This window comes from Phacochoerus africanus, chromosome 3 (assembly GCF_016906955.1).
Source record: "Phacochoerus africanus isolate WHEZ1 chromosome 3, ROS_Pafr_v1, whole genome shotgun sequence".
Classification (NCBI taxonomy): domain Eukaryota; kingdom Metazoa; phylum Chordata; class Mammalia; order Artiodactyla; family Suidae; genus Phacochoerus; species Phacochoerus africanus.
In genome coordinates this window covers 169,731,641-169,746,108 of record NC_062546.1, presented here as the reverse complement: position 1 = coordinate 169,746,108, position 14,468 = coordinate 169,731,641, and the positions used below count along the sequence as shown (strand labels likewise).

Sequence of the window (14,468 nt, the reverse complement as noted above, 5' to 3'; positions counted from 1 at the left end):
GAGCCACGATGGGAACTCCTACAAATGATCCTTTTAAAAAGGTTTTCCAGAGTTCCTGTCCTGGCGCAGTGGTAACAAACCTGACTGGTATTCATGACGATGAGGGTTCAATCCCTGGCCTCGCTCAGTGTGTTAAGGATCTGGTGTTGCCATGAGCTGCGGTGTAGGTTGCAGACATGGCTCAGATTCCAAGTTGCTGTGGCTGTGGTGTAGGCCAGCAGCCACAGCTCCGATTCAACCCCTAGCCTGGGAACCTCCATATGCTGCAGGTGCAGCTCTACAAAAAAAAAAAAAAAAAAAAAGACAAAAAAGGTGTATAATAATTCTGTGGTTTTTATTATAATCACAGGTTGTACAACCGTCACAGCTGTGTAATGGCAGAACATTTCCATCACCCTCAAAAGAAACCCTGTGCCCATTAGCAGTCACTGCCCCTTTCCCTTTCTCCTCAGGGTCTGGCAACCACTAAACGACTTTCTGCCTCTATGCATTTGCCTATTCTGGACAGTTGATACAGATGGAATCATACAACATGTGTTCCTTAGGGTCTGGCTACTTTCACTGAGACAATATTTTTAAGGTTCATCCATGTTACATGTTGAAGCACGTATCAGTATTTCATTCTTCTGTGTGGCTCAGGAATACTCCCTTGTATGGATACACCATATTTTATTTATCACATTTTGTTATCAGTTGTCAGGGATGGGTCATTAACATTTATGGCTATTATGAATAATACCATGAACATTTGTGTTCAGGCTTTTGTGTGAACACGTTTTCAATTCTTTTGGGTATATATGTAGAGGTGGTCATAGGATAACTCCATGTTTAACTTTTTGAGGAACTGCCAAACTGTTTTCCCAAGCACCTGCACCATTTTCATTTCCCCCAGCAATGGAAAAGCGTTCCAGTTGCTCTACATCTTTGCCAACACTTGCTATCATCCATCATTTTAACTACAACCATCCTAGTGGGTAGGAAATGATATCTCAGTGTTTTTGATTTGCATTTCCTTCTTGATTAATGAGTTTGAGCATTTTTTTTCATGTGCATATTGGCCATTTGGATGTCTTTGGAGAAATCCCTATTTAATTCCTTTGCCCATTTTAAAATTGGGTTATTTTTTGTTGTTGAGTTGTAAGAGTTTTCAAATATATTCTGCAAACTAGATCTTTATCAGATATATGATTTGCAAATATTTTCAATATTTTGTAGTTTGTCTTTTCAATTTCTTATAGTGTCTTTTGAAGCACAAAAGTTTTTGGTTTTGACGAAGTCCAATTTATCTATTTTTTTCTTTGGTTCCACATACTCTTTAGTCATAGTACTTGGATCCATTCTGAGAAGAAAAGGAGAGTGAAAGCTGATGGGACAAAGGAGAAAATAACAACTTTACAGTTCATATTAATTAAATTATTGAGAAAAGTTCCTTTCATTAGACAATATCATTTCTGTTGGTGGATCCAAACCCACTATGAATTATACAGAAACCATCATCTTCCTTTCTTTCTATTCATTTAAGGGATACAGTAATTGAGACTATCATTCTAGAGGAAGCCAATAAGCATGTATGCCATTTAAAATATGATTTCTGAATTGCTTAAGCATATCTATCAAATTCTATATGGAACATTTAAAATCAGCATCACATAGAAGCGCTATTCTGTGAAATGATTTCTGAACTGTTGAAGTTTGTCTTCAGACCTATCATTCAAGAGCATAGAGACCAGAGAGATTGCTGTGTTGAAAGAGTCAGCCCATCTTCTCCAGAGGTCTGTATTTGATTCATATGGGTACACTCCAAGGAACATAGGACCCAGGTTCATCTCTTGGAATCTGGAATGAAAGGACAAGTATGGATTTTTGCAACTTGGAAAATGTTTGTGACGAGTGAAAAACAGCATACTATAAAACAGGCTCTAAAGCACCAGAGGGTGACTAGGACAATGAGTAGTCTGGCCATGACTGCAGGAGAAAGGTGGAGGAAGCCAGGAGAGGACCAAGGATGAGCTGGGGCAGCTCTGAGCATCACCTCATGCTTGAAGAGGGACAGAGGAAAAGTGGGACCAGCCTCTGTGTTTCTCCAGAGTGAGGAGGCGATTCGTGGGGCTGAGAAAGAGCCATAGAGGTACCATGAAGAGACGTCATGAGAGAAAATATGACGGGAGGGCTCTTCTCTCAGTATAAGGAATAATTTGTTTATCGTCAGAGGGGTCACTGTGAGTGGCATGACGTCCTCCTACAATTTAAAGTCCCATCACTGCAAATGCCTAAGGAGAGCTGAGATGTCTGCTCAGCAGGAGGGCTGCAGGCAGAATTCCTCCTCTGGGGGTTGGGAAATGGCCCTTCCTCTCCGTGGTTTAAATCAGGAATTGCCCACACTCCCCGTGGTTTGGGGAGAGTCAGTTAGACTGTTGGAGTGGCCTAGACCCTTGGCCTTGGTTTCTTGGGTTCAGGGCACAGTTCCTGAACTTCTATTCCTGACTAATGGGCCCTGGGAAGGGAACACAACTAGGGAGGAAGATACAGTGGATGAATGAAGAATGAGCCTTCCTTTTAAGTGGTGCAGAATTGAGCCCCACTGCACGCAGGCTGCTCTCCTGTTCACATGCCTTCAGGATTCCTGTCACTTTCCTTTCATGGAAACCCACCATGGTGGGTTAATGAAACTTAACCACAAGGATAGGGGGAATAATTCAGACTTTTACGAGCAGAACGTACCATTTCTGTGAATTTGTCTTCACAGGCCATTCTAATCTTCTCCGGGGTCAGTGGACTATTGAGCTTTAAAGGTCCAGACAGGCCTCTCTCCTGTCGCGCTGCATTTATTGCATCATGGATGGCGAAAAACACTGAACACCCCAGGAACATCCCAGACTCTCCTAGACCCTGAAGGCAAACAGATCAACTAAATTATGACTTTCTCTCTCTGATATGTATATATATATGTATGTAGGTATATATATATGTATGTATATGAGGTATACGGGCATGTATGGGTCCATATGTGCATACATACAATATTACATATTACATTCGTAGTTTTTTCCTTAAAAAACAAATTCACTATTAAAAAAAAATGAATTCACTATGTTAACCCAGTATTCCTAGTCCCAGCATTCCAGCTTAAGGAAATGATCCCAAATGAAGAAAGCAGAAATAGGTATGAGGATGATTGTTGGCATGAAGACGAAAAATCAGGTGCAACCTGATGGTAATAGTAGCTTTTCTTTTTCTTCCTTTCTCCCTTCCTCCCTTCCTTCCTTCCTTTTTTTTGGTGGCTGTGTGCAGAGGCCTGAGGTGGGATCTCAGCTCCGAGACCAGGGACTAAACTTGGACCATAGTGGTGAAAATGTCTAATCCAGGGAGTTCCTGTTGTGGCACATGGAAACAAATCCGACTAGTATCCATGAAGATGTGGGTTTGATCCCTGGCCTTGCTCAGTGGGTTAAGGATCCGGCGTTGCTGTGAGCTGTGTGTGGTGTAGGTCACAGACATGGCTTGGATCCCGTGTTGCTGTGGCTGTGGTGTAGGCTGACAGCTGTAGCTCTGATTCAGCTCCTAGCCTGGAAACTTCCATATGCTGTGAGTGCAGCCCTAAAAAGCAAGAAAACCCACAAACGCCTAATCCCAACCTCCAGACCACTGGGGAACTCCTGGTAATAGTAGTCTGTGTTAGTCTCCACTATTTGGATTATTTTCAAGAAATGTATGAAGTTGTTAAATTACCTTAGAATGACTAGATGCAAACTATGGCATTTGGAGTGGATAAGCAATGAGATCCTGCTGTATAGCACTGGGATCTGTATGTAGTCACTTATGATGGAACATGAGGATAATGTGAGAAAAAGGATATGTGTGTGTGTGTGTGTGTGTGTGTGTGTGTGTGTGTGTGTGACTGGGTCACTTTGCTGTACAGTAGAAGTTGACAGACACTGTAAACCAACTATAATGGAAAAAATAAAAATCACTTAAAAAGAGAATTAAAAAAGAATTCAAATATTTAATAGGACTTTTCCCTACAATCCTGGCAAAACCCTGAAACAACCAAGAAATGAATGCAGCCCCTCCCTCCTGCCAGAGATAGCCCATAAACATGCATTTGTTCCTGGAGCACAGCTTACCTTAGACGAGTACAGGGTATTTGAGTTTTGAGACGGAGGCAAGAAGGAAATGTGCAGCTCCGCGGGCACGTCACAGATGGCAGGGATTTTATACTGGCTGGGGCCCCGACTGTACAGGACACCCTGAGGAGAATAATTCAGTTCCTCTATTGTGTAAAGTCCCATGCCTTGAATAAATGCACCTTCGATCTGAGGTTAAAAAAAAAAAAAAAAGAATTTCCATATATGAGAAATTATAGTCAACAGTAGCATTTTGACTTCATGCTGTTTGTCCAAATTTTAAACATACGGTTTAAGAGAGTTTTGCGCCTGACCTGGAGCATGTCTCTAAAAGTTCACTTACAAGTTCACTTTAAAGCACATCTGAACCTCTTAACACTAAGTTCAGTCAAAGGACCTGCGTTTGAAGCTCAGCTTGACATTGAAATTATAGCTCTAGAAGGGTCCTCAGAGAGCTGGCAGCCCAGATGCCCTGATTTTTTTTGCCTGAGGTAGACGGAACCCTCTCTGCCTGATCTGCCCACAGATTCCAGCAGCCCAGACAAGGCTCTTGGGGCTTCAGAGTCCTGCAGCTCAGCCCGCCCCTCTCTCACGAACTGGCTGGTCCCCCATCTTTGGACTCGGTTTCCTCCCTTGTAATTGACGGGTTTGAACCACGTGCTCGCTGAGCTCCCTTTATAGCTTTAAAATGCCCCAGTTCTGGGAGTTCCCGTCATGGCGCAGTGGAACCATGAGGGTGCGGGTTCGATCCCTGGCCTCGCTCAGCGGGTTAAGGATCCGGCCTTCCCGTGAGCTGTGGTGTAGGTCACAGACGTGGCTCAGATCCCGTGTTGCTGTGGCTCTGGCATAGGCCAGTGGCTACAGCTCCAATTCGACCCCTAGCCTGGGAACCTCCATATGCCAGGGGAGCGGCCCTAAAAAGACAGAAGACAAAAATAAATAAATAAATAAATTAAATAAAATAAAATGCCCCAGGTCTTAGACGTCAGCAGGTGGACAGAAGGACCTTTCCACACAGACTTCTGCTATCTGGGTCTCTTCATCCTTTCCTTCCTTCCTCGGGCCGCATTCTCTCTACCCTCACTTCTGTGTCTTCTCTATCACGATGCCAGATGACTCCTGCTAACCCTCCAGACTGCTCTAGGCCAGGTCCCCCCACCTCCGAGGTGAGGCGCCTGCCTTTGAGGCTTCCACCAAGCTGGCCCTCTCTCACCGCCTACTGCCAAACTCCCGTCCTGCCCCTGTGACACAGGCGAACGCTGTCATCAGCCTCTCCTTGCTGCCAGCCGTGACACACACAACGAGTGCAGCCCTCAGCACTTTCTTTAGGTTGGTTTCCTCCACTCGCCTTCCACCCAGCACTCGTGTTCCTGTTCCCGCCTTGACCTGGTCCACACCACGTCCTCCCTGAAGCCTGTTTTGACTTCGCCAGCCCACACTCCATGCCCATTCTCCAGTCAGGATCCGAAGCGGAGAGTCCCTCAGACTGGCATCTCCATTGGAAGTTGGGGGCTGAATCGCCCACGGGGGCCGAGGCAGGTAGAGAGAGTGAGTGAAACTTCCAGAGAGTGTGTGACTCTCTCAAGAGGCAGCCAATTTGGCAACCTGTCTGTGTTTTCAAGAGATGCTAGACATTTGAATATTCATGTAAAACAGATTGCGATTTTTCAATCTTGTCAATTAATTCAAACTTAAATTAAAAAAATCTCAGGGCAAAATAGGCTACCCATCAATAGCTGCTGCTGTAAATACGTGGCGTTTTGTTATTCAACCCAGTTTCAAACTCTGTGAAGCCAGAGCTCACCATCTGCCCAAGACTCAGCACCAGGCGCTATGCTGCACTTCCAGCCACAGGCGGCGGGCTCAGTCCTGCTCATTCATGCTCCCCTGTCAAGACTGGACGTTTTTCCTAAACTAACTAAATCCTCTTTGTTTCCCTCCTTTTAAAATTATTTATTTATTTGTCTTTTTTAGAGCTGCACCCATGGCATATGGAGGTTCCCAGGCTAGAGGTCAAATCGGAGCCATAGCCACTGGCCTACACCACAGCCACCGCATGCCAGATCCGAGCTGAGTCTGTAACCTACACCACAGCTCACGGCAACACTGGATCCTTAACCCACTGAGCAAGGCCAGGGATCCAACCTGTGTCCTCATGGATGCTAGTCAGATTCGTTTCCTCTGAGCCACGATGGGAACTCCCCACTCCTTTTTTTTTTTTTTAAGGACAAGATATTTGAGTTGTGCTGCTGTCCTGAATGGAAAGATCCTGACTATAGAGGCAAATAAGATGATAACTAAGCCAACTGATGTTTTCCCCGCAGATCCCCAGCAGTTCTGACTTTTACAGATAGGGCGTGAGGCAAGTCAGATCCACATACCTGGCCAATGTCAAGGGCTGGATTTATACTGTAGCCAACATCCATGACAATGTCTGTTCTGATGTTCTAGTAATAAAAAAAAAAGTTAAAATGTTTAGTTTAATAACTACACCTTGGGGAGAGAAAGCTGAGGAGCGGTTCCTGTCAGGATAGCATTGGGAAGGAACCTTTCTTTGGGCTACATTATATTTTAGGAGAAAGAAGCAACAAAGGTTTCATTATGTCACAAAGTTTATTATGTATAACTTTCAAAGTTATGCACATACTCCATCAGCTTAAGCACTACATTTTTTTCTTGGAAACAGTAGGAGAGAAAAATATTCCCTTGACTTTGATTCCAGTTAGTGACCTAACACTGAGTTTAAGCCACTACAACAAATAAAAACACAGAAAACAGGAAATGTCTATGGCCCTCTTGATCTTTGTTGCAAAACTCCGTGGCTCCCACACAACCCCACATGCAGAGTCCAAATGGTATGGTAATACTTACTGAATCACAGAACTCAGGGTACATCAGCAAAAAAAAGTGTTATGTATTGTTTTAGATTTTCATTTTCAAAAAAATTTTTTGCCATGCCCATGGCGTGTGAAAGTTCCCATACCAGGGATTGAACCCATGGAGCAGTTGTGGCCTGTGCCATAGCTGTGGCAAGGCTGGATCCTTAAACTGCTGCACCACAAGGGAGCATCCTAGATTGTTCGTTTTTAGAGCAGAGGAGAGAATACATCCAACATTATAACTTGATGACCAAAAGTTCTCTAATAACCTACAAATGAGGGGAGGCAGCGGGCCTAGCCAGGCAGGCAATCACACCTTTGCCCCCCAGCAGGTCTGTGCCTTCTTTAAGTGACATATGATCTTTGTCATGACAGATTCTATTTATAATTATTAATGGATGAAAGGAAACCCAAGGTTTTCCTTATTTGATCTGGGACTTCCATCTAACATTTTTCTTAAGAAAATTAGATGGTGATCCAGAATGATTTACTGTAATAAAACTTCAGGGAGTTCCCATCATGGCACAGCAGAAACAAATCTGACTAGGAACCATGAGGTTGCGGGTTCGATCCCTGGCCTTGCTCAGTGGGTTAAGGATCCAGCGTTGCCGTGAGCTGTGGTGTAGGTCACAGACGCGCCCCGGATCCCATGTTGCTGTGGCCCTGGTGTAGGCCAGTGGCTACAGCTCCGATTAGACCCCTAGCCTGGGAACCTCCATATGCCATGGGAGTGGCCCAAGAAATGGCAAAAAGACAAAAACAAAAAACAAAAAAACTTCAGGTGCTCACCTCTCTTATTTAAGGACACAGTGAAACGTAAAGTTCTCTTCAACACCAGTTCGCAAAGCTGGCCTTCTAGGAGGCCGGTGCCCTCAACTGGAGGTGATGGGAGCTATCTCAACTCTGCAGTGTTAGTGAAGGTTTTGTTTTCAAGGCTGTGGGCTTAACTGCCATTTGTCATTGTCCTTTCTTGGGGCTGGAGAGGATGGTTCCGGGTTGTGGCATCCAGCCTCCAAGATGGCACTCTCAATGACCCTGGCCTCCTAGCATTCACATCCTCGTGCGGTCCCCTCCCACATCCTACCAGGGTGGGCTCGTGTGAGCAACAGGATGTGGCAGAAGTGATAGTTGGTCATCTGAGATTAGGTTAGAAGCAACTGTGTTCTCTCTTGGGTTCTCTCTTACTCATTCACACTTTCTCTTTTCCTTTGGGCTACTCCCTCTGGGGGGGAGCCAGCTTTCCCTTGAGGACACTGAAGCATCCTACAGAGAGGTCCACGTGGTGAGAGCAGGGGCGACCTCTGGCCAACAGCCAGTGAGAAACCGAAGCTTCCTGTGCAGAAACCACGTGATGGAGCCTGCAATCAGATTCCTCAGCCACCTCTGAGCCTGGAGATGACTGCAGCCCCAGTTGACAGCGTGGCGGCCACAGCATGAGGAATCCTGAGCCAGAGTCACCCCAATAAGCCACTCCCAGATCCCTGACCCTCAGAAATGGTGTCAGCTAATAAACGTTTGTTATTTTCAGCTGCCAGGCCTGGGGGTCATTTGTTACATACAATAGATAACTAGAAAATATATAGATAATGTATAGACACTGGCTCAAAGTGAGGGAAATTTTGCAGGAATAAGAGCAGTTCTATCAACTTGAGAAGAAATTCTGAAAAACCTTCCACAGGGAGGTCTCTTAGTCGGATGTCACATAATGGCTTTTTGCCTCAGGTAATACCTAGCCTAAGCTACAGATCTGGCTTTTATGAAGACATCTGAAAAGGCTATTTTGAACATCTCTTAAGATTGTTCATTAATTATAAGAACACACTGTATCATTCACATCAAGGCTAATTATTACCTTGTTCTTAGGTCTTAACAAGGCCAAGGCAGACACAAGACACAAAGAGACCCGAATGATGGCACTTTCCCCAGCCTCCTTTGGTGGGCGGGGGGCATACAGAAATCAGCGTGAGTGAGCTTTCTCCTGAACTCCCGGACACAGGACAGCTACTGTAGCATGGAAAGCATGCGTACAGTGATCACTGTCCTGCTCCAGTCCAAGCTTCCCCAAAAGTGATCCGGGTAAGTCAGAATCGAGACAAGCCAGATACTTGAACGGGCAGATTCAATAAATGTGTAGGTTCAATAAAGTGTATATAATTTCAAAGATTAGGCTGACTACAGTTTAAATATATATATGCTGGCAACACATTAAATGAAAATGTTCATGTGATCACAATCTAAGATGTACTCACAAAGGATGCTTGGAAATATCAAGAATTAGAGCTTGCTTCTGGGTAGGTTTGGGCAGCTGATCGCAGGACAGGTTGCGAGGGTATCACAGTCCTATTTAATGTATCGGTGATCGCTTATTAGAAATGACAGTGGCAGGTGGCTTCACTTAGCCCCAAAGGCCCAGCTACAAAGAGGAGAAACTTTCAGTCCCTGAAGCGGGAGTGTGTGTGTGTGTGTGTGCGTGTGCGTGTGCGTGTGTGTGTGTGTGTGTGTGTGTGTGAGAGAGAGAGAGAGACAGACAGAGAGAGGGAGGGAGGGAGAATCTATGTGTGCAATTCATCATATCATATTCCTTAAAAGCATAAAGCTGCTCTTAAACTATCTAAAAAGCAGGAACTAGTTGGGTAAAAGATAGCAAAAGCTGGCCATTTCCTTCCCTGGGCTGGTGCCCGTTAGCAGCCTGTGGATGCTGTGAGATCCTTCAGGAATGTCATATGATGGCATTTCACGCAAGAGGTCAGGATTGCTGGTTGTGCCAACAGTCTACGTGGAAGCCCCCCCAGAGACTGTGTTTCTTCCTTGGAGTGACTTTTTCCTGATTCCATTTAAAAGGACAGGGGAAATAAAGAATAGAGGCTGCCAGTTGTTTTCTAGGGAAGCAAACACTGCACCAAGGCAAATGCTGAGCTTCCATTTTCTTCTGGAAATACAGGGACATCATCCCTGGGTCACATACATGGTGCCTCTCTGGTGCTCAGGTAGCTGGAATATGTGGAAAATAGATGTATCTGAGTTCAGCTGGAAGACCTTCCCGATCGGTACTGACCTTATGAGCACCTGTCAGGCAGTCTATTTCAACTTCGGAACAGGCAGCTCCATAAACAAAGTATTCAAAAGGATGGCCTTCACCCGTTTCCCAGTTCATGTTCGACTCATAACCCCTGGAGGAAACAGAATTCTTGAGGAGTGCTGTTAAGTGATCAAGTCCCTTAATTGCAGACAACGATGATCAAAGAGACCCATTAGGAGCTGTGCTCAATCTGTATGCACAGCAAACCAGAGGAGGACACTTGCACTGTGCGGCAGGTGATGCACACACTCATTCTGTTGAATACATAAATATTTACTTCTTTCTTGGTTAACTTGCTGTGTCTGATAAAAAATATCCAACCACCCCCTACCAGTGACTCCTTATGCTTGGATGTTAATTGCTGACATGCGGTTATACATCCTATTGCTTTTGGCTAACACTGGGTCCTGTTATCCTATAGTCATCACATTAGGGAATCCCACCTGGATTTTATACCAAACACTACATCAAAGATGCACACTTGCTAGTTCATCTATCTTTCTGGCTCCAGGATTCAGCCTTCTATGTGAGTGTTTAGGCCCCGTGGCCCTTGTTCTTTGCTACTATTCTGACCTCTCCAAGTGAATGTCACGGTGGAAGATAAGCATAGCCATCACTCTCTGCCCTTCTTTCTTCTGCTCTGCCCCCAACCTGGAGGTGGTCATTGAAAACGCTTCTGGAGTTCCCATCTTGGTGCAGCAGAAACGAATCCAATTGGGAACCATGAGGTTGTGGGTTTGATCCCTGGCCTTGCTCAGTGGGTTAAGGATCCGACGTTGCTGTGAGCTGTGGTAACATGGCTCGGATCTGGCGCTGTTGTGGCTGTAGCCGGCAGCTGCAGCTCTGATTGGACTCCTAGCCTGGGAACCTCCATATGCCGTGAGTGCAGCCCTAAAAAGACAAAAAAGGCCAAACAAACAAACGCTTCCGGTGCTCATTCCTGATAGCCAATCAGTGCCCTGGGCATCCCAAGACAACTGGCAGAGACGAAATCAGATATTACCCTGCTCTCTAAGGGCTTTCACTCTCCACTAAAATAATTTGATATCTCGTTTCCTAAAGCATTTGAATTCTACCTATTCTATATCTTGACGACACATAATTCTTGTCAAATTTCTTATTTCTTGCCAATATAGAAGGTGTGAAATGGTATTTACCTTATTATGGGTTTAATTTGCATCCCTTTCATTTCTTAACCTAAGGGACACACTGAGTTTTCAACAAAAGATCAACCTCTGCTGCAGTTCTAAGCACTAATCCTCAGAGAACCTACAAGTACTACCCAGTATGATCTGAATGATCGAGTCAGCTGTATGTTATTTGTGTGTCTATTTTCTTTTCAGCAAAAGCCTTCTTGGACTTTGGATTAAGTAGCAGCTAAATGTTCTTAATTACAGTGGATTAACAGAAGGTACAGAAACTTTTTTTGTTTTTTTTTTTTGCCAAAATTGCAAATGAAAATGAAACCCTCCCTCAAGACACCGCTGCTGTTTTCTACAGCATGTGATGGAAAAGACTATTTACCTGAAGTATCCAGTAGCTGACAGACTAATGCTTTCATCAAAAGCAGCCTGTGCCTGTGAAAGAAGAGCATAACGTGATGCAATAAAGATGTTTGTAGTAAGACTCACTCGAGATTTCCATTTTCATTTTACCCTGTGTTAAATAAAGTTATCAGTAGTAATAACTACCAAAGACCAAGATTAATTTCTCCCTTTCAGCCTTTGCCATTTCTAAAGGCATTTGGGGTTCACTGCTTGTAGGAATAGCATTAGTTCAATGCATATCATCATAATAAATGACTGCCTTTGTGCGTGCCACTTAGAGGATGGGCTGCTGCGGGGAACACATGTACTGCTTAGGAAAAGTTTCATCACATCATCTGGAAAAACTTAGCCTATTAACACAGAACATTTCAGGAAACAATAGGTGGTCAGATGTTTAATTTTAATATCATCTATCCACAACAGTCTCAGGAGAGAGGTATAATCTTGCTAAATTGTGCCATTACACCCAAAGTTCTCTTTACTCTGTAGTGTATACAGTTGACTAATACACAAAAAGATGCGATTTAGGTATAAGTCCTCAAGTCTGAGAAGGGAAAATGTGAGAAGTGCAACCATTACAGGCACGTGGTAGAAGCCTAACTCTCTTGCACTGTGTCTCCATCTTTTTCCAGCCAGACTCACTCAGCCTTCCCGGGCCCAGATAGCACCGGGCAGAGGGCAGAAATAAATATGCCCAGAAAGGACTGAGAGCTCCCATAAATATGAATCACAGTACAGAGTCCTAACTCTGGAATAGCAGGAACCATTTCTAAGTAAGACTCCCTAGTGTTATTTCCTCCAGGCCATTGCTTTCTGTGAGGACTTCCAGAACTGTCAGCATGACACGTACGCCCAGCCTGCAGTGATAGCCATTCCACACCAGCTGGTAATTTAGAATCCATTATACTGACACGTGTTCTAGTTGATCGTAGAAATTCTAGAATGTGTGTCTTCTCTTCCAAGTAGATTGTAAGTAGATCAAAGGAAGCAGTGGAATATTTTTGTTCCACTTAGTGCCTATAATTGGCTGAATATATGCCCAAATGGCTTGGTTTCCTATTTCTAAATGAGTGTTTATATGATTTTTACTTTTATAGAAGGATTCCCGTGCTGTCTTCCAATTTTAGGAATGATGGACCCCCCAAAAGGAGAACAAACAGGTTGACAGCTATTATCTAGAAAATATTTAGGTTCCATAGGAAGAAACGTTAATTAATTCTTGCTTAAAACAAGAATTCTGGACAGAAGAACCATCTTGTTCTGAGAATTGTCCCAGATGTAGGAGTTCTTCCAACTTACTGTGATAAGATTTTCACACGCCAAGAGGCAGTGGCTTCCACTGATCACTAGGGAACTGTGGTAACTTTTAAAGCACCACAGTTTTAAAGCGCTCTTTCTATTCATATTTAATTCACACATCTCTCTCCCCTCTCCTTTCTTTTTTTCTAACATAAAACATAAAGTAGCAGTGGTTCTTACCCAGTCTTTCCAAGTGCCACCAGGATTCTTGCTGATGATGGGTTCAAGGCGTTTTAGAAGAGTCTGGCAAGCATCCTAGGGATTATTTTTCAGTTAAAATTATGATTATAATTTCATGTAATCCCCAATTCCAAAACCTCAGGATATGTGCTTTTACATAGGCTTATTTAAGAGGCCCATGGGGAGTTCCCATCATGGCTCAGCAGAAACAAACTCGACCAGTATCCACGAGGATGTGGGTTCGATCCCTGGCCTCACTCGGTGGGTTAAGGATCTGCCATTGACATGAGCTGTGGTGTAGGTTGCAGACATGGCTCGGATCTGGCATTGCTGTGGCTGTGGTGTAGGCCAGCGGCTGCAGCTCCAATTCAACCCCTCAACTGGGAACCTTCATATGCTGCAAGTGCGGCCCTAAACAGCCAGTCCTTAGAAAAAAAAAAAAAAAAAAAAGGGCCCATGGAACATGGAGGGGGAAGAACCCACTCAGCCCTGTAAGAGGTGATGGGGGTACAGTGTGAGCCGGTCTGAAAGGCAGACCGCCCAAGATGGGGGCCTTGTAAGTCCCGCCAAGAGGACAGGACTTAATAGAAAAACTGGTGGCAAACCACCAGCCACCACTGTGAAGCACAGATGGTCAGACTTCTGTTGCTGGAAAGCGTGCTCTGGCTGCAGGAAGCCAGAGTAAAAAGCAATGAAACTGGGGTGGACAGACAGAGCCTTGCCACGGCCCTGGCAAGCGGCATGAGTCGGAGCCGAAGCAGCCACATTACTGCAACTTGGAACTGGAAAGAGATACCTCTGAGTGGAACTGATAGGACCCGGGGACCAGTGAGATGTCAGGAGTGTGGGAGAAACTCCCACGCAGGAGAGTGGCTGGGTGCTATATACCAACAGAGCCCCAGACTGGCGGTGGCAGCAGTTTTCCCAGAAGGGGGTGTGGGAAAGAGATCAGAGCTGGACTGATTCTTCTGAGCTCCAGCCTTGACGAGGTTAATGATTTGGGCGCCACTGCCATGACTTTTACCTTTACAGCCAACCCGTTGAGGTCGGCCACCACGGACCCTCCAGAGATATTGGCATTAGGGATGGTTTCTGTGCTTGTTCCACGCAGGTGGATGTTGGACAATGGCATCCTCAACTCACGACTGGCCACCTGGGTTTTAGAAGAGATTTTCTTTTACGTTTCTCTGGTTAGTCACAGACCCATGCATATATGCACATGGTAGCATGTGTGTGAACATGCAACAGGGACAAGCGGCAGAACCCTGAGTTCCTTCAGCCACAAAAAGCTCCTCTTGTCTAAAAACCCTGTGACTAGTCCAGACCCCCAGTCCTGAGGCCACATGCTTTTCCTTTGACT

The 14,468-nt window shown here is 44.8% G+C and overlaps 1 protein-coding gene across 1 annotated transcript in view; it reads right to left on the bottom strand.

The window, feature by feature from the left end:
• Positions 1-315: 315 nt before the first annotated feature.
• The window catches only part of AOX1 (aldehyde oxidase 1), a 77,068-nt gene continuing 62,915 nt past the window's right edge, over positions 316-14,468 (bottom strand). The window contains exons 28-35 of the mRNA XM_047773182.1: positions 14,133-14,261; positions 13,109-13,183; positions 11,607-11,659; positions 10,059-10,173; positions 6,506-6,571; positions 4,125-4,313; positions 2,722-2,889; positions 316-1,836 (exon numbers count right to left, since the gene is read on the bottom strand). Coding sequence (XP_047629138.1) covers positions 1,786-1,836; positions 2,722-2,889; positions 4,125-4,313; positions 6,506-6,571; positions 10,059-10,173; positions 11,607-11,659; positions 13,109-13,183; positions 14,133-14,261 — 846 coding nt within the window. The 3' untranslated portion in view covers positions 316-1,785. The remainder of the gene's footprint in view (positions 1,837-2,721; positions 2,890-4,124; positions 4,314-6,505; positions 6,572-10,058; positions 10,174-11,606; positions 11,660-13,108; positions 13,184-14,132; positions 14,262-14,468) is intronic.